The following is a 20185-nucleotide window of genomic DNA, read 5'->3' as shown; positions in this document are numbered from 1 at the left end:
ACATGCCTCTAGCAAAACTGTTGGGACTTTCTGTGTTTACATTTGTAGAAGAGAAATCCTAACCTGATTAGTAAGAGTGCAAAAAGCATGAATTTTGCACTTGTGATTAATTCAGAAACTTTCTTTGCAGAAACTAATTAAACCATAGAAATTTAGATAGACTGACCTACAAATTTCATTTAATCCAAACTGACCAAGATTTCTAAATGTACACTATTTTTTTTCTAGAGTTGGGAAATCCATTCACAATTATAGCTAATAATGGTTTTGTATTGAAGATTATGAATATGAAGTAGATTAAATCATCAATAAACCATTATTTCTATTATGAGTTTTAAAAGCTAAATAAGAAATTCTCTTGTCTTTGGTCATGATACCTAAAGAAATTTACTTAGTAAGTGGGCAATTTTATCTACTTAAAGACAGATATTACTGATATTACTTTGAAATATATTAAAGAACCAAGATAAGCACCTTGGAAGACATATATTGGACAAATAGTTGACAACCAATATTATTTGTGTAGGATAAAAATGGGAAAAAATGGATTAAAAATATAAATCATTCAACACCCACATGAAAACGTAGGGGAGCATCTACACCCGGGTGGACCTAACTTCTAAGTCCAAGACTCTACCAAACAACCCAGGGGACGTCAGAGTTCACAGAACTCTGAGACAATGCCATCACACCCTAGAAGAGCTAAAGCCATATTCTGAGTCAGAGTCCCCTTTCGAGAATAATATATCAGGGCAACAGTGTTATAAAATTCTGAATAATTTTTCTGAGAATTGTATTCATCAAGAAAACAAAATGTTAATAAAGATGTTTCTAAGACACTAGAGATTAATAGTCATGTTGTTTTATTACATTCTTTTTGTTTCAAATGATTCATCTTTCAGAAAAAGAAAAACTCAAAATCCTCCAAATATGATCCATATTGCTGAGTTGGACTATAGAACAATCATTTAAACATGCTGGCTTACCATTTACTCTTTCAATTATGTAACAAATTATGACTGAGCAGTAACTAGGTCAGCTAAAAAGGAAGAAAGACACTCCCAAGGAGCTCACAGTTTACAGTTAAGAGAGGGCTTCCTGGGAAATAAACTGATTAGGAAGCTATGGTTTTGCTCTTGGGTTTGCAAGTCCAGGAGTTTCATTTTTCAGTTTACCCATGGGGCTTCCTAGGTGGCCCAGCGGTAAAGAATCCGTCTGTCAATGCAAGAGATACAAAATACATGGGTTTGATCTCTGGCTCTGGAAGGACCTCGGAGGAGGAAATGGCCACCCTCTCCAGTATTTTTGCCTGGAAAAAATCATGGACAGAGGATCCTGGTGGGCTATCATCCATAGGATTGCAAAGTGTTGGACACAACTAAGCAGCAGGCGTGATATAGCATAGGTAAGCTGACTCAGGAGGATAAATGTACGAGACGCACAAACAAAGATAAAGAATCTTGAAAGCATCACAATAAAAAAAAAAGTCTTGGTATATACAGGGGTTCCTTCATAAAATTGTTAGAGGATTTTGTGGCAGAAACATTACAAGCCAGAGGGAGTAGGATGATACAGTCAGAGAGCTGAAAGAAAAAAAAAGCAACACTTGCCAACCAAGAATGCTAAATGGAGCAAAACTGTCCTTCAAAAACAAAGGAAAAATAAGGAACTTCCCAGATAAAACCTGAGGGAGCGCATCACTGCTAGGCTTGCCTTAACAAGAGTTGCTAAAGAAAGTCTTTCAAGTTAAAATAAAAGACCCTAGGCAGGAACACAAAAGGATATAAAACTCTCCCTGGTAAGGGAAGTATATAGATAAATACAGAATCCTTTAATGGTGGTACATAAATCATTTTCAATTCAGATATAGAGCTTAAATTATAAAAATATACTTATGAAATATGTTAATGGATTAAAAATATTTTTAAAAAGATGAATTTTTGACATTGATAACAAAGGAGTGGTGAAGACTTAAAGAAGTAGAGCTGTTATGTCACTGTACTTAATTTGTTATCAGTTTAAAATTGATTATTTTAGTTATAATATGTTTTATATAATCGGTAAAGAAAATACCTGTAGAAAATGCACAAAGGAAAATGAGAAAGGGATCACAGTCTGCCATTGTATAAAAGTAAACCACAGAGAAAAAAAAAAAAATAAACCACAGAGAGAGGCAGTGAGAGGAAAGGAGGGACAACACAATCATACAGCACACAGAAAACAGTAAACAGAACGACAATATGAGGTTCTTTCCTATCACCAATTACTTCAAATATAAATGATTTAAACTCTCCAGTCAAACTCTCTCTATATATGCCTTATATCTAGAGAGGCAGCTCCTTTCTGCCTCCTTATGTCTAGTAAGAGAATCACTAGCCCACTTCAACTGGAAATGTACCAAAAAGATAATGGGAATATAGTTCAGTCAAACAGGCAGTTTACAAAGTCAACAGTCATGCATTAAGTCTATAGAGTTCTATGCAATATGCTTCTTATATTCACAACTGCAGGTTCAACCAAACATAGACCAAAAATATATTTTAAAAAATCAAGAAAGTTTCTGAAAGCAAAACTTGAATTTGCCCTGCACCAGGAACTATTTATATTTTTTATTTCAGAATTTACTATTTACTATTTATTTCAAAATTTACCTTGTGTTTACAACTATTTGCATAGCATCTACATTGTATTAGGCATTATATTAATAAGTAATCTAGAGGTAAGTTTAAGTATATGGGAGGATATGTGTAGGTTATATGCAAATACCACATGATTTTGTATGATGAGTTTGAGCATCTGTATGGGGTCCTGGAATGAGTTCCCGAGAATTTCAAGGGACAATTGCATTTTGTTCTCTTTTCTCGCCTTACATATTCTCCTGGCCACCTCAGTCTTCTCTATGACTTTGACTACCATGTCTATATGAATATTCCCCAACTTTATATTCCCAGCTTGGATGACTATAGTCTTCTCTATAGTCTTAGATAACCAAGATGCTGATAGACGTCACCTCGATATCTCACTTAATCTTCCATTTGTTCAGGCTGAATTTGTCTCTTTCCTCTTTGTCTCATTTTGGTTAACAGTACCATTATGTACCTAGCACTCAAACCAGAAATCTTCTAGTCATTCCATACAGTTTTCCTTCCCACACACATATGAGTAGTGAGTACTAGTCCCATTTACTCAATTTCTCCTAAATTTCCACTGCTGTTATTCTGATGCAAACCATTATCATCTCGCATATAGATCAAGGCAACCATCTCCTGCCACCCTACCCTCTCCTGTTACCCCATCATTCTTTGTGCTTTAAGAATAGAAACCAGATATATTACTCTTCTATTGAAAGCCCTTCACTGATCCCCTTTAAGATAATGGGTGAAATCCAAGTGTTGCATAGCTTAAACCATTCTCAATAATCCGACTATGACCTACCTTACCTGTAATCATGTTTGGAGCTATTATATTTGCTTCCTTTTTTAAGACTCAGACTGGACCTATTTTATTATTACTCCTTCCCTGGAGGTTCTCATTCTGCAGCTGGAAGAGAAAAACCTTTCTTCTCTCTTGATGGAGTTATCAGCATGTGGGACTCTAACTCCCTGTGTTCGTGTTCTTCACCCTGTAGAGAGATCCCGGCAGAGTGAAAAGGAACAAACGATACGATGCAAAACAAAGAAAAGATTAGAGACAAAGATGGAGAAACAGAGCACTAACAGAAGTTGTGTCTCTGGATCCCGTTGCCCTGAAGATTACTGTTGACTTTCTGCAGTTCAGATTTCTCTTATATGTTTAAGTTCACTTGAGCTGTATTTCTCTTGCATCAGAGTAGTGATTTATATACACAATTGAAACTCATACATTCAATGTGTAGCCATAAAGTACCACATGAACACATCCCCATTATATGTCACTGTGTCTGATACAGCATTTCTCTTCATTTTTTAAGTGAATGAGCTTGAAGACTAATTCTTCAAGATTCTGTTTAAACATCAAATCTTACCAAGTTACTTCTTGATAACTTCAGATTAAGCTGACCATTATATTTTGAGAGCCTCTTCATACATACAGAATTTACCCTTTTATTTTTATTCATATCCTTTATTAGGTGGTAAAATTTTGGAAAAAAGGGACCCTTCCTTCTTCATTTTTGTCATTGATCATAGTGTCTGAGGTAGAGAAAGTGCCAAATTAATATTTGTTAAATGATGGATGATTTTGCAATTTATGTTTACTATTTTAAATGGGAATTATTTTTGTGTTTGGGGATGTTTTATCAATTTGCTTTTGGACATACTTGTAGGAACCTTCATATTATCACTTTATTTATACACTATGGGAACAAAGAAAGGAACAAATGCTATTGCTTTCATTTTATACAAAGTATAAATAAGTCAATTTATAGTATTTTGTCAACATGTAAGTTAGAAAAATAAATGGGATTAAACCAAAAGGAAATCGCCCTTAGGACATAGGTTCCTAAGCATTGTGAAGTGAGACTGATATTAACAAGCAGCAATCCAGTGGAGACTAAGCCAAGTGTTGAGGTAAAGCTTTTAGAGTAGATACCCTTACAATTGGGCTTCCCTGGTGGCTCAGACCGTAAAGCGTCTGCCCGCAATGCGGGAGATCCGGGCTCGATCCCTGGGTTGGGAAGATCCCTGGAGAAGGAAATGGCAACCCACTCCAGTATCCTTGGCTGGAGAATCTCATGGATGGAGGAGCCTGGTAGGCTACAGTCCACAGGGTTGCAAAGAGTCGGACACGACTGAGCAACTTCACTTCACCCTTACAATTATCAATTTTTTTTTCCATTTATTTTTATTAGTTGGAGGCTAATTACTTTACAATATTGTAGTGGTTTTTGCCATACATTGACATGAATCAGCCATGGATTTACATGTGTTCCCCATCCTGATTCCCCCCTCCCCGCTGCCTCCCCATCCCATCCCTCTGGGTCATCCCAGTGCACCAGCCCCGAGCACATGTCTCACGCATCCAACCTGGACTGGTGATCTGTTTCACACTTGATAATACACATGTTTCGATGCTGTTCTCTCAATTTCAAATCTGGTATGTGCAATCACCAGACTTAAGCCTCATATTCATTTTTCAAAGATTAACAACAATAAATTGATGTACCTATACACAACTGGGGCTTCTGTCATAGCTCAGTTGGTATACAGTTAATTTACTATCTTTACTGTGTGTTTGCCTTTACCAATGAGATTTTTCCTTTCATAATTTTCATGTTTTTAGTTGTGGCCTTTTCTTTTTTGCTTAAAGAAGTTCTTTTAACATTTCTTGTAAAGCTGGTTTGGTAGTGATGAACTCTTTTTAGATTTTGTTTGTCTGTAAAACTCTTGATTTCTTAATAGCTTTGCTGGGTGGAATACTCTTGGTTATAGGTTTTCCTCTTTCATTATTTTAAATATATCATATATATCAAAAATATATCAGATATATTTTAAATATATCTCTTCTGACCTATAGCGTTTTTGCTGAAAAGTCTGCTGATAGACTTATGGGCATTCCCTTGTATATAACTTCTTGCTTCTCCCTTGCTGCTTTTAATATTCTCTTTTTATTTTTAACTTTTGCCATTTTAATGACAGTGTGTCTGATGTAGTCCTCTTTGATTGATCCTATCTGGGACTCTGTGCTTACTGGGTCTGGATTTCTGTTCCATTTCCTAGATCAGGGAAGTTTTCAGCTAGTATGTCTTAAATACATTTTCTGCCACTTTCTCTTTTATTCTGGGATCCCTATAATGTGAATGTTTGTACACTTGATGTTGTCCCAGAGATGTCTTAAGTTGTCCTCATCTCTTTTTATTCTTTTTAATTGTTTCTGTTCAGGGGCTGTGGTTTCTACTGCTTTGTCTTCCAGCTTGCTAGTTTATTCACCTGTATCTTTTAATCTACTGCTAATTCTTTCTAGTGTATTTTTCATTTCAGTTACTGTACTATTCACTCTCTTTGGTTTGTCTTTATATTTTCTAAATCTTTGTTTAAACATGCTGGCTTGTGACTCCATTCATCTATTCTTTTCCTGAGTTCTTTGATCATCTTTATGATCATTACCTTGAACTCCTTCTCAGGTAGATTGCTTCTCTCCACTTCAGTCAGCTCTTCTGGGGTTTTGTCTTGTCCTTCTGTTTGGAATATGTTTCTCTCTCAGCTCATTTTGTCTAGTTTGATGTTTTTATTTCTATACATCTAGTTCAGTTCAGTTCAGTCACTCAGTCGTGACCGATTCTTTGCAACCCCATGGACTGCAGCATGCCAGGCCTCCCTGTCCATCACCAACTGCCAGAGTTTACTCAAACTCACGTCCATTGAGTCAGTGATGCCATCCAACCATCTCATCCTCTGCCGTCTCCTTCTCCTCCCACCTTCAATCTTTCCCAGCATCAGGGTCTTTTCAAATGAATCAGCTCTTCGCATCAGGTGGCCAAAGTATTGGAGTTTCAGCTTCAACATCAGTCCTTCCAAAGAATATTCAGGACTGATTTCCTTTAGGATTGATTGGTTGGATCTCCTTGCAGTCCAGAGGACCCTCACGAGTCTTCTCTAACACCACAGTTCAAAAGCATCAATTCTTCAGTGCTCAGCTTTCTTTATAGTCCAACTCTCATATCCATACATGACTACTGGAAAAACCATAACCTAGATGGACCTTTCTTGGCAAAGTAATGTCTCTACTTTTTAATATGCTGTCTAGGTTGGTCATAGCTTTTTTTCCAAGGAGAGCATGTATCTTCCCAGAGCATGTATCTAGTAGGTTGTTTGTATTTCCTGACATCAGAGAAGTGGCCCTTTGTAGGAAACATCTATACATTCCAGCAGCACTCTGCCGGGAGCCATTATGGGAGATCCTACCCATGACGAGGTCATGAAGAAAATACCTGACAGGCAAGGCCGTTCAGGATCCCATCCATGACGAGGTCATGAGGAAAAAACCTGACATGCAAGGCCATTCAGGATACAAGGGACCCTCCAGGTTGGCCTCTGCCTCTACCCCACCCTGTATCCTCCCCCCTTTTCTGCTGTTGTTCTTGTTTGCCCTGCTGCAGATTCTTGTGCTGCCTGCCGAGAGCTCTCCTGCTCCTCTTTCATTGAATAAAGACCAACTTAAAATGCTAATTAATAAATCTCCTAGACGCTGGTACCCTATGAAGGGGCCAGGGATGAAGGAAATGCTTCAACTCTAACCCTTTTGCTGGCATTCTGGCTTGTTTGATAAATGTGTGCTTTCATTGCAAAAAATGCTCACGATTATTCTAAACATCCTAAGCACAGTACACTAACAAAAGAAACTATTAAGCATAGGTCCCTCTGCGGGGTGAGAAAAGCTCCACAAATAATAGTTACAAATGTGCCTAATAGAAAATACTTTAGATAGAGATTAGCTGGTGACATCTTGAAGGTAGTTAACTTTTAGACTAAGAGCCTGTTTTGTGCTATATCTCCTGTTTTTGCAGTCCTTCGCATTTCTGTTCTGTAAAAATGTAATCCTATCTAGTTCCCATGGATATGACGTCTATTAGAAAGAAAATAGATTAATCACAAGAAAAACAGGGTTGGCTACTGAAGTTGCTAAAAGTTACACCAGGTGCAAGCCATAAATTGTCAACAGGCCTGAAAGCCAAAAGATATTATACACAGAGATTAACCATAAAAAAGGCCCCTTTTATGGGCACATAATAGGCACAGAGCCCTTTGGGGGGTGAGGAAGCCCTATTAGAGAACACAAAAAATATTGTTTTAAAAGTGGTTATTGGATCAACGTTTGATTGATGTTAATGTGCTGAGGTTGTGCTGTGGAAACTATTGTTAATATAGTTGGAGATCTAGAAAAATAAGAGTTTAGCCCTAGTGTAAAAACAATATCTTAATTATTAATTTTAACCAGGAGTGCTAAACAGGGCTGCCTCACCAGAGCCACAGAGTCTTTGTGTGTTAAATTTTTTAGATAAATTTAGATGAGAACTTCTGCAAAAAGACTGACCTTTGTGTTAACAAGATTGTATTTCTACTATGTTACAACCTGCTGTACCATGAGACTGCCACTTTTCTGTTTTCTGCTACGCTCAAGGCCAGAAGATAATGTACAAAAAAATCTATGGGAAAAGACTCATAAACAAAAAATATACAGAGAACACCTGGTTTCATGAAGGACAAGCTGATGTAATGTTAAACTAAGTCTGTATGCTTACCTACCCCCCCCCCCCTTAGAAATGTACCAACTTAGCGTATAAGGGCTACAGTGAAAAATAAAACAACTGCCAGACTCTGCTACACATCCCAGTCTGGTCTCTCTCTCTCTCTCTCTCTCTCTCTCTCTCTCTCTCTCTCCCCCACGCACTGACACTCTTCATTCTGAGGGTTCCCCTGGATCCTGCTGGGGCCAGACCCCGGAAGCGCTCTCTCCTCTGATCACCAGAGCTATGTATTCCAGGTGTGACCCTTATGTGGGCAGCGCAGGTCCTTCTGTTGTGGCAGAATGACTACTGTGGGTGGTCTGGTAGATGTGACTGGCCCTCAGTCCAGTTACTTGCCATGCCCTGCCTTGTGTGGAGGCTCCTGGCCAGTGGCTGATGGAGCTAAGTCCTGGCTGTGGAGCTGTGGACATTCCCAGGGCTAGTGTTGGCTTAGTGGTGGTTAGAGTTGTGTTCTGGGGTGGGTGGTTGTGGGGCTGAGGTTCCTAGTTCTAGTATGTCAGCCTGCTGCTGTGTAGGGCTGGTTCCTAACATGGCTGCCTCTGGGTTCTGGGGTGTCCAGAAACTGGTGCTGGTCCATTGATGAGTGGGGCTGGATACCTGGGTAGCTGGCTGAATAGTCCAAGGTATCTCAGAGATCATGTTGGCCTGCTGGTGGGTAGGGTTGGGGTTCAGGGCATCCCAGGGCTATTGCTCACCCACCAGTGGGTAAAGTCAGGCCCTGGGACTAGTACTTGCCTGTTGGCAGGTGGAGGCAGGTCTTGAAGTCACTGGCTGCAGGGCCCAAGTGTCTCAGAACTAACGTTGAAATGCTGGTCAGTGGGACCTGGGCTCAGGGAGTCCTGGGTCTAGTGCTGGCTCACTGCTAGGTGAATCCAGGTCTTGGAATTGCTGTCTGCAGGGCTCTGGGGGGTCTCAGGGCTAGTATATGTGCACTGGTATGTGAGGCTGGGTCCTGGGCCCTCTAGTAGATAGAGCTTGCTTTAGGCTGAGAGGCTATTAAGGCAACCTCCTGCTGGAGGATGGGGCTGTATCCCCACCTAATAGTTGCTTGGCCTGAGGTGCCCCAGCACTTTGCCAACAGGCTGCTGGGTGGGGCCAGTTCATGGTGCTAATGAGCTGGAGGGAGAATTCCACACTGGCACTTTCCAGCACCAGTGTCCACATGGTCAACAAGCTCCCTCAGAATGACTGCTGCCAGTGTCTATGTCCCCAGGGTGAGCTGCAGTTGCCTCCTGACTCCAAGAGGCTCTCCAGAATTGGCAGGTATGTCTGACTCAGGCTCCTTTCAAATTATTGCTTCCTCCCTAGGTTCCAGAGCATGTGAGATTTTGTGTCATTTAAGAGTGGAGTCTCTATTTCTCACAGACATTTATTTGGGTGTCCCCAAAGTAAACCCTTGTGGCCTTCAAAGCCAAATGTTCTGAGGGCTTCTCTTCCTGGTACAGGGGCCCTGGCATGTGGTACCTGATATGTGGCTCAGATCCCTTGCTCCTTTGGGAGAACCTCTGCAATTGTAATTATCGTTGTGTTTGTGGGCTGCTTACCCTGGGGTTTGGGTCTTGACTGTACTGTGACTCTTCCCCTCCTACCCTTCTTGTTGTGATTCCTTCTTTATACCTTTAGCTGTAGAAGATCTTTTCTAGTAGGTCTTTTCTGCTTTCTCATCAATAGTTGTAATGTTGGTGTACCCATGGCAGGAGGTGAGTTCAGGGTCTTCCTACTCTGCCATCTTGCAGCAAAGATTTCTCATTATGGTTTAAGTTGCATTTCCCTAAGACTAGTGATATTGAGCATCTTTTCATGTACAGTGGTGTTATCCCTTAAATTTCATTTCTGAGTATCCATTGCTGCTGCTGCTGCTAAGTCACTTCAGTTGTGTCTGACTCTGTGCGACCCCATAGATGGCAGCCCACCAGGCTCTGCCGTCCCTGGGATTCTCCAGGCAAGAACACTGGAATGGGTTGCCATTTCCTTCTCTAATGCATGAAAGTGAAAAGTGAAAGTGAAGTCGCTCAGTCGTGTCTGACTCTTTGCAACCCCATGGACTGCAGCCTACCAGGCTCCTCTGCCCATGGGATATTCCAGGCAAGAGTACTGGAGTGGGTTGGCATTGCCTTCTCCAAGCAATACAATCATTTTTTTTTTTAAAATATTGACCTCACATCCTGTGGTGCTAGAGAAGACTCTTGAGAATCGCTTGGACTGCAAGGAGATCAAACCGGTCAATCCTAAAGGAAATAAACCCAAATATTCATTGGAAGGACTGGTGGTGAAGCTGAAACTGCAATACTTTGGCCATCAGATGCAAAGAGCCAACTCATTGGAAAAGAGTTGGCTAATGCTGGGAAAGATTGAGGGCAAGAGAAGGGGGCAACAGAGGATGAGATGGTTGAATGACATCACTGACTCAATGGACATGAGTTTGGGCAAACTGTAGGAGATAGTGAAGGACAGGGAAGCCTGGTGTGCCATGGAGTCACATAGCGTCAGACGTGACTTAGTGACTGAACAACAACAACACGTCCTACATTGCTGCAAAATTAAATTATTATTTTTTTTTTGTATAGTCAGCACATATATTTATGCCATTTGTGAACAAAGAAAGCATGTTTTTTGCTTTCCCACCTTTATGACTTTTACTTTCTATTTCCCTGACTGGGGCCACTAACATAACGTTGGATAGGAGGGGTGAGAATGGCTATCCTTGTGTTCCTGACCCTGGGGATGAGAAACATTCATTCTGTCACCATTGGATGTAATGTTAGTTGCACTCTCTTTCAGATTTAGGATGTTCATTTTAGTTTGCTGAGAGTTCTGTGATACTAAACAGGTCTTGAAATTTATCATATGTATTATTTTGGGTATATCTTGAAATGTTTTTTCTTCTTTATTCTGTTAATGTGGTAATTTACATAAATTGATTTTTTAATGTTAAGCCAGTCTTGTATTTCATGATATATCATCCTTTTTACATATTACTGGATTTATTTTGCTCATTTTAAAAGGGTTTGTGCACTCTACTTATGAGTGGGTTTGTTGTAATTTTCTTTTTATCACTCTCCTTGTCAGATATTAGAACTATGGTCATGCTGGGTTATTAAATGACTAGAGCAATGCTTCTTCTTATGTCTATGGAAGGATGTATGCAATAAAGATTTTATTTCTTGAAGTGTTAGTTACAGTTTTCTTGGGTTGCTGCCTTGGTCTTGAGTTTTGTTTGAGGATATATTTTTGTTTAATTTACAGTTTTAGTTTCTTTATTATAGAATTCAGATTTTCTACTTCTTCTTGTGCCTTTTGTATTATTATAAAAAATTATTCTTTATTGCTCATCTCTAAAATAAACTTACTTCCATGTCATGCACTCAGGACTCCTCCCCCTGCCCCCATCATCTTACTATTTCATAAATGCTAGGAATTGTAAGGATATTACATTAAAGCTGTCATTGTATCCTGGGCATCATCACTCATAGCATCTAGTCTAGGGGGGAGTTTTAAGATAGATACTCAATATTTGGTTATTGTTCTTCCTGTTGTCCTTTTTGTCCTCAACCCTTGCTGGAATCTCTCTTTGTTCTGTTAGTAGACCTTTATAGAGAAGATCTGTAAATAGTTTGGAGTTTTGCTTTCCCTTGATTCAGAAAGGATTTGTTGCTGTTTTTCAGTTGCTCATTTGTGTCTGACTCTTTGCAACCCCATGGACTGCAGCACACCAGGCTTCCCTGTCCTTCACTATCTCCTGGAATTTGCTCAAACTCATGTCCATTGAGTTGATGATGAGTCAGAAAGGATGCTATGCATATTAACTCGGTATTCATAAGGGATTTTAATATAAAAAGTATCCAAACATGTTAGGAATTTCTTGGCTATTGAGCAAGCAATTCCTCTTTCCCTTACTGGCATGTGGCTCGAGGAGCAGAGCATCAGTGTGCTTGTTTTCCTATGGAAAAATATCCAAAGAAAATAAGAAGCCACTCTTGGCTGTTTCATAGATGCTGACTTGCTGGACCTCTTCAGCCTCCTTTGCCAACATTTGATGACATTGAGATGTGCCAAACAAGAATATGATTTGAAAAGGAGCTACATAGTTATGGAGAAAGGACATGTTTGGAGGGAAACACATTCAATGCCATAAGTTGATGGGCTTTAAGACTAATGAAGAAAGCCCTTCCTCCTTACAGACCATCAGAACTGTAAGAGACCGTGGACATGACTTGATCCAAACCTCTTATCAAACAGGCAGAGAGACTACTGCCCAGAGAGGTGGCACAATTTATTCTGTTCAGGCAGTGAGTGAAGGTGAGGTTAGGACCAGGAGCTCAGTCTTCTGACAACCCCAGCTGAATGCTTTCTGCAGCTGCAGGCTGTCTCCTTTACTTCAATTTAGGCCTTTTATTTCCATGTTCACTAACCTACCTGAACAACTAACCTTAGAGAGTAATACTGCTACTTCTCTCCTCTCTTTGTTCCCTTACATTCTTACCCAGAGGAAGATTCTGATAATTCACTGAGCCATGGTTTACTAGTGATGTAATTTCCAGGCATTAATATCAAGAACCATGTGAAATTTTTCTCTTCTTTGTTCTGTGTTGTTTCTTCACAGGCTAAGAGGAAGAAGTAATCATTCTCTATCAAGTGACTGACTGGGTAGTTGGATTCAGGGCTGTTCTTGGGGCCAAATTACCTACTTAACAATTTTCAAGCATTATGGGGAATATAGATTGACAGAGTTACTCTTGGAAAGAGGAGGTACTAGGATCTAAGTGTTATGTACAAATATTTACAGTCTCTACACATGCTGCTGCTGCTGCTGCTAAGTCACTTTAGTCATGTCTAACTCTGTGTGACCCCATAGACAGCAGCCCACCAGACTCCTCTGTCCCTGGGATTCTCCAGGCAAGAATACTGGAGTGGATTGCCATTTCCTTCTCCATCTACACATGCTAGGTGCAGGGAATTCTACAGTGAATATACCAGACATGGTTACTGCTTGCAGGGAGCTAACATTGCAGTGGGAAAAAGTGCAATAAATACAAAAATAAATAAATAAAAAAGCAAGATGTCACAGATGGTGATAAGACCCTTGAAAGAAATACCTTGAGACAGAGGGCCATGTGATAAAGGAAGCAGAGACTGATGAGATGAGGCTGCCCTGCCAGCCAGCCCCAGGTCATTTACCTGGCTGTTTCCATGGTGCACAATAAGCATCTATCTTGTTTAATATTGATTAAATTGGGTCTCTATTAGTATGGGTGCACCAGTATGCTATCAGATATACTTGATTATAGTGGGAGATGGTCCAGAGTACAGCAGGGGCCCAGGGAGTTCAGACTCCCCCAGGCATCTAAGGGAGACCCTCGGGAGCTAGTGTTTTCACACACTTGTCCCTGTCAGTATTATTCCCATCAGTATGTGTCCTGAGATCCAGTAGCCACTTGTTAAACATTTCATGAAAGAATTAATGAATCACCTCTGTTCCCATTCCTGATGGAACCAGTCTATTGGAAGACTAACTGGTGGGGTAACAACCTGAAAAGATTATATTTCCCTCCAATAAGTGCTTTAACTACATTCTGTGGACTATCCCCTTGCCATCCCTCAAGAAGATCTTCGGCAATTTCCATTACCCTGAGATTTTATCCTTTCTACTGGTGCAAACCATTCAGTTGAAACTCCCACTCTCTCACCAATGAAATGTCATTTCATCTTGTCTCCCCAGAACAATGTTGGGCAGGTACCCTGGCTTCTTGAAGTGGAGGGGAAGGTGAAGTCTGATCAAGAGACCCCTCCCCTCTCCTCTTCAAGATCTTGCTTCTCCCATGTCCTCAGCATGGGCTCCTGGAGGGCCCTGTGGGGCCTCCTACTTCTCAGGGTCCAAGTAGGACAGTTCTGGGTGAGGGTTGACTCTTGTGCTCCCCCGCCCGGCCCCCACTGTCATCAATAGTGGGATGTCCTCCTGCCTCTGGTAGTGTCTGCCTCTGTGTAGAGCATACTTGTGCAGGATCAACTCAGTTCACTTAACCCAGGTGGAAACCAGGGATCTATTTTACACTCGGGCCAGGTTGGCAGGCTGATGTTCAGTGGGAAAAGGAGCTGCAGGCCCTTTCTTAATGCAGTGATCCCCCACCCCTACCCCATCTTGGCTTTGTGGTAGAAAGGCTAGGGAGGCAGTAACTTGTCTCCAAAAAACAGCATATCCTCAACAACGTGATTCTCCTTGTCCTTATCCCCAGTCCTTTGCTTACACAGACTTTGGGGATGGAGATGTGGGTGCCCACTCTTATTGATCTCTGAGGAAGTACCTGCTGCCTACATACTGGTGGCCACGTTTGAACAGGGAGAACTAAGGGACTCTTTTTCTTCAGCTTTGGGTCCCAGATGCCAGTTCCGTGGTGACAGGTGAAGTCTTTATTGGCAGCCCATTATATGTCATTAGTATCACAGTCATGAGCAACACCAACCACATTGTTATCATCATGAAGATTGTTACTGTCATCATCCTTGCCACCCCCACTATTACAACAACACTATGACTGCTGTCCTGCTGAATGAGTGGTAACAAGCATTACCACTACCAAAACACCATGACCTGCCCCAGCATCACTGCCCCATCCATAGTAGGTGGATAAGACTAGCTGCTCTGACAGACTGCCACTAAGTGTATGATGGTTCCAATACAATAGACGTTTCATTCTCATTTATATAATTGTCTGCAGCAGGTGTTCTTGATTGACAGGAGCCTTCCCACACAATGGTTTAGAACTTAGGGCCTTGTGATTGTCTTCATGTAGCCAGAGGAGGGGATGGAGGGTGTGGGTGGGCACACTTGGGCAAAAGTGACTCATGTTTCTGCTCACTTTCCATTGGCTAAAACACAGTCACATGACTGTGTCTAATGTACAGGATCTGGGATGTGCAGTGTAGCAAAAAATAAAACAGTTTTTGATCAAGTGGGAGCATTGTCTGCCAGGCCATCCTCATAAATAATTCAGTGCACCTGTTCTGTTCCCAGACTGGGCTGGACCCTTTCTGCTATGCAAGACCAGAACAATATGAGGTTTCTATGATCAAAGACCTCATGAACCAAGATAGATAACAATACACAGGGAAAGTATATTGGGTTTTATTATTATTTTTGTTCTCTAGTACTATGATTGTTCAGGTTGTGCTGAGGCAGTTGAATCTTGGAGAATGGGTAGAATCTCTTAGGCTGGAGGAAAAATGGAATTGGAGGTTGTGAGGATGCTTTATGCAGAATATCCTGGGCATTGGCCTGAATGGGTTCAGCATGAACAGAGAAGGGACTGACCTGACTAGAACTGATGACTATTGGGAATTGAGGAATAAGATTTGAGTGATTTGATGGAGCTAGATTTCCAAAGGCCTCTTTAGATATATGTTAAAATTCTTTGGTTGCAAGTCACAGAACTTCTCTATCTCAACGAAGCAAGCCAGCAAACAAAACCCTCCCATATCCCAAGTATATTGGAAGGATAGAAGAGTATTCTCTAGAAGCAAAAGGGGAACTGAATGGCCAAACCCTGTTTTGGCAGCTGTGGGTGGTGGAACCCAGGGCACCTCTAGCAATGATCCCAGCCTCTGCATTTGGCCTTTCAACATTCATATTTCAGGGAGCTTGGGCAGATGTCTGCAGGACTGGTCTGCCATGGCTGGAGGGCTGCATTATTGGAAGCAGTGCCTTCCGCTCACCCTGCCCCAAGGAGTGTGTCCTGTGTAAGACAGTGTGGGTGGTGTTTGGGACTGAAGAGCACAGCTATGTCAAAAGTAGTATTCCTGGGTCCAATCCCAGTGCTTCTACTGACTAGCTGGGTGACCAGGCAGATGAGTTGTCTAGCTTCTGAGCCTCACTTTTCTCACCTGTAAAATCGATATTAAACAACAGAAGCCACTTGAGAGGATTCCTTTAGAGAATCCGTATGGAGGGCTCCCAGTGTGTATCTTTCCACCTCTGCTGGGATCCGATTTGCCTGCTGTGATGAGGAGGCGATGTGACCTTGGAGGGCCAGAAGAAGCTAGGAGAGTTGCCCTCAAGGCTTTCCCTAGAAAGTAATATGCCCTTCGGGCCTTTCTGACTGATCCTGCAGCACAGCGTGGGTGCAGAGGAGCTGGCCCCGCAGGGGCTGGCTGTGTTTATAGACACTCTGACAGCATCAGGGCTGTGAGCCATGATGGAGCTGGGAATGCAATTTTCAGTTAGGAGTCCTTGTTTGTTCTTGCTCACACTACACTATAATTAAATTTCAGTCAAACGTGACACTGTGCTGCCAGGGGGAGGGTGGGAGGGGCTCCCCTTCCTCTAGATGAGAGACCTTCCCTTGCTTCCCCCTGGAGCAGTCCTGGTCCCCCACCCCTTGGCCTCCTTGGAGACTTTCTGGAGCCAACATCCCTGCTCAGTGGGCCCAGCAGGCTGCCAAAGGTCCTGGGAAGGGTCTGCAAATATGGGGACCCTGGCTCACAGGGGGCTCTCAGTAGAATTAAAGTGGCTACTGCTGTTGGAATCCTAAACTAGCAGGGGATGCTCTCTGGCCTAGAGAGGAGTGGAGGAAATTGGTAGAGGTACGGGAGTGGGGAGCTGACTGGTTTCTGATCAGCTGGGCTTGCTGGGGCTCATGGTGGTCTGGTCTGCATCATCCTGGGCTGCCCTCTCCCTGTTCTCCCCAGCTTTTAGCTAGCAAGGTAGGGACCCCAAGCAAGTCACCCCCAAGGCTCCTTTAAAGCAAACAATGCTGTGAGTGTAATGGAGGCAGAAGGGACGGAGTGAGGGGGAGAAGTGCCCCCAGGATGAACCATTAACCTATCCATTGGGCTGGGAGGAGTTGGTCACTGTGGCTGGAGAGGCTGGGGGATGGGGCTCTCACACTGGCAATCTTTCAAAATCACACCTTACATTTTTTTCTCTGCAAAAACATGTTGATGGTCACCCAAGGCTAGGTCTCCTGTTCCCAGCAGAAAGAGGGGTTTCACAGGCTCACCAGGAGCCATAGGGTATTAGGAGCAGAAGTTACTGAACTGGGACCTCCTCTGAGTGCAGGTGGAGCAGGGCAGACCTGTTGCCAATCTGTCAAGTCAAGGGTGGGCCAGCACTCCCGCCCCATGCCAACTTGCCCTCCTTCTGCTCTCCTTGGGCTGAAATTGTGTCTTCCTCTGCCCTCATCAGAGCCAGAGCAGTGCCCTCCCATTTGACAACAATGGTCTTCATACCATTCTTTTCATGACTGGGTGACTGTCCCCATTTTTTCAGTTTTCTCTCTTACTTTTAATGGTGATCTTTCCAGTGGGAACATGACTTCTTTCCCTTTTGCCATGTCCCTGTTGTAGATGGAAAATATGAGGTCCCCCTTTCCCCAGTCCCTCAGCTCCCCTCCTCAGCTTCTTCTCCCTTTCCCTCAGGCCGTGAAGAGGCCCTGGAACTCATCCTGAAGACAGGCCACATTGCAGAGCCAGGCCTGCCTCTGCTGTGGATAGATGAGTCTTTTCCCTTCCTAATGCCCAGCTTTTAAATCAGTAGGGGTGGGGGGAGGTGTTGGATATTTTCTGCATTGTCACTCACTTTGGTGGTTCAGGAGGAGAGCTACAGACTCTGCCCCCCAAAAAATCCCCACAGTACCTCACAAAGTCCCTGAAATCACTGTTAAAAGACATGTGACCAGATGGTCTTCATGGCTCTGAGGTTCTGTGATTCTTCTGAGGCCAAGACTGGAGACAGATGCTTAGGGCAGAGAAGAGAATATATACAAGCTTACAGCCTTAGGATGCTATAGAAATTCCCTTCCTGCCAATCATCCTCTTCTTTCAGCATCAGGCAATAAATATGTCCCTTGGAGTGGAAATTCTGGCTCTCCTGTGGGGGCCTGGTTGGGTGGGGGTCAATCTCAAGTGGCCAAGGAGTCTTCCCCTGCAGTACGAAGTGCTGCCATTCTTCCAAGTGCATTTTCTCCTGCCTGGTGGGGTCCAAAGTGGGTTGGATCCCAGCATCACCCACTCCATCTCTCACCCGCTTCCCTTTAGGGTTACAATCAAGATGAACTGAATAGAAAGAGCCAAGCTGAGAGCAAAGTGCTTGTGTCACCAGGGACTCTTCAGACAGCTAAGAGCTGGTCTGAAAATAACTTTTCTCCAGGACTCCCTAAAGCTGTACCTTGAGACCCACCTGATCATGTCCTGCCCACCTCAGGAGCACAGGCAGAGGCTGGGGCTTGACCTGTCTGCAGATCATTGCAGGGGCTCTGCTTCTTGGCCAAGGGGACCCGTCAGGAGAGGCTGTTCTGCTAGAGATGTGAGAATAAACAAGAGCTGTTCCCTTTTCTCCTGGAAGCAACAGGGCCAATATCTCCAGTGCGACCACGAGCTTGGGCCAGGGAGAGCAGTGTGGGGCATGGCTATGGCTAGAGGATAAGAGGGGCTGGCTCAGGGATGGTGCTTACCTGGGCTGGGGGGATGGCATGAACCACACAGGCCATTGCAGGGGAAAGAATTGATTGGGGTTTGGTCCAGAAAGAAGGATAAAGGTCAGAGATGGTGGAGAAACAGTATTAACATTCAAGATTGACTATAATAAGGTACTACCTCACATCAGTCAGAATGACCATCATTAAAAAGTCTACAAATAACAAATGCTGCAGAGGGTATAGAGAAAAGAGAACCCTCCTGCACTGTTGGTGGGAATGTAAATTGGTGCAACCACTATGGAAAACAGTATAAATGTTCCTTAAAAAACTAAAAATAAGTTGTCGTATGATCCAACAATATCATTCCTCAGCATGTATCTGGAGAAAACTATAATTCAAAAAGATACAAACACCTCAATGCTGACAGCAGCACTATTTACTATCACTAAGACATGGAAACAACCTAAATGTCCACTGATAGATGAATGAAAGAAAAAGATGTGGTACATATACACCCATATATACATATACACACCACATATATACACCACATATATATGTATATACACTGATATATACATATATACACCACATATATACATATATATACACCCATATATACATATATACACCACATATATACACATGTACACCACATATATGCATATATACACCCGTATATACATATATCCACCCATATATACATATATACACCTATATATACAAATATATACCCATATATACATATATACACATATACACCCATATATACATGTATACACTGATATATACATATATATACCACATATATACATATATATACACCCATATATACACATGTACACCACATATATGCATATATCCACCCATATATACATATATCCACCCATATATACATATATACACCCATATATACATATATACAACACATATATACATATGGGCATATATATACACATATATACATATATACACCACATATATACACATATACACCATATATAGACACATATATGCCACATATATACATATATACACCCATATATACATATATACAACACATATATACATATGGGCATATATGTACACATATATACATATATACACCACATATATACACATATACACCACATATATACACCACATATATGCATATATACAGCCATATATACACATGTACACCACATATACACATATATACACCCATATATACATATGGGTATATATACAATGGAATATTACTCAGCCTTAAAAAGAATGAAATAATGCCATTTACAGCAACACGGATGGACCTAGAGAGTATCATACTAAGTAAGACAGGACATACAAATATCATATGATATAACTTGCAAATGAACTTGTCTATTAAAAAGAAACAGACTCACAGACGTAGAGAACAGACTTGTGGTTGCCAAGTGGGGCTGGGGAGAGATGGCTTGGGAGTTTTAGATTAGCAGATGCAAACTAATATATATAGAATGGGTAAACAACAAGGTCCTATGGTATAGCACAGGGAAACATACTCAATATTCTGTGATAAACCAAAATGGGA

The 20185-nt window shown here is 41.9% G+C and overlaps 1 protein-coding gene across 2 annotated transcripts in view; it reads left to right on the top strand.

Annotated features, from left to right (window-relative positions):
* Positions 1 to 3835, top strand: part of LOC122684963 (telomere repeats-binding bouquet formation protein 2) — a 101320-nt gene extending 97485 nt beyond the window's left edge. Inside the window, exon 7 of one of the 2 annotated variants that reach the window (XM_043889531.1) lies at positions 3629 to 3835. In XM_043889531.1, the coding sequence (XP_043745466.1) occupies positions 3629 to 3762 (134 nt within the window). In that variant the 3' untranslated portion in view covers positions 3763 to 3835. The remainder of the gene's footprint in view (positions 1 to 3628) is intronic. The other variant, XM_043889545.1, reaches the window with a different exon arrangement.
* Positions 3836 to 20185: the final 16350 nt, after the last annotated feature.

The sequence above is a fragment of the Cervus elaphus genome, chromosome 27 (assembly GCF_910594005.1).
Source record: "Cervus elaphus chromosome 27, mCerEla1.1, whole genome shotgun sequence".
Taxonomy (NCBI): Eukaryota; Metazoa; Chordata; class Mammalia; order Artiodactyla; family Cervidae; genus Cervus; species Cervus elaphus.
The sequence above is the reverse complement of the archived record's forward strand: the minus strand, read 5'-3'. Positions and strand labels throughout refer to the sequence as shown.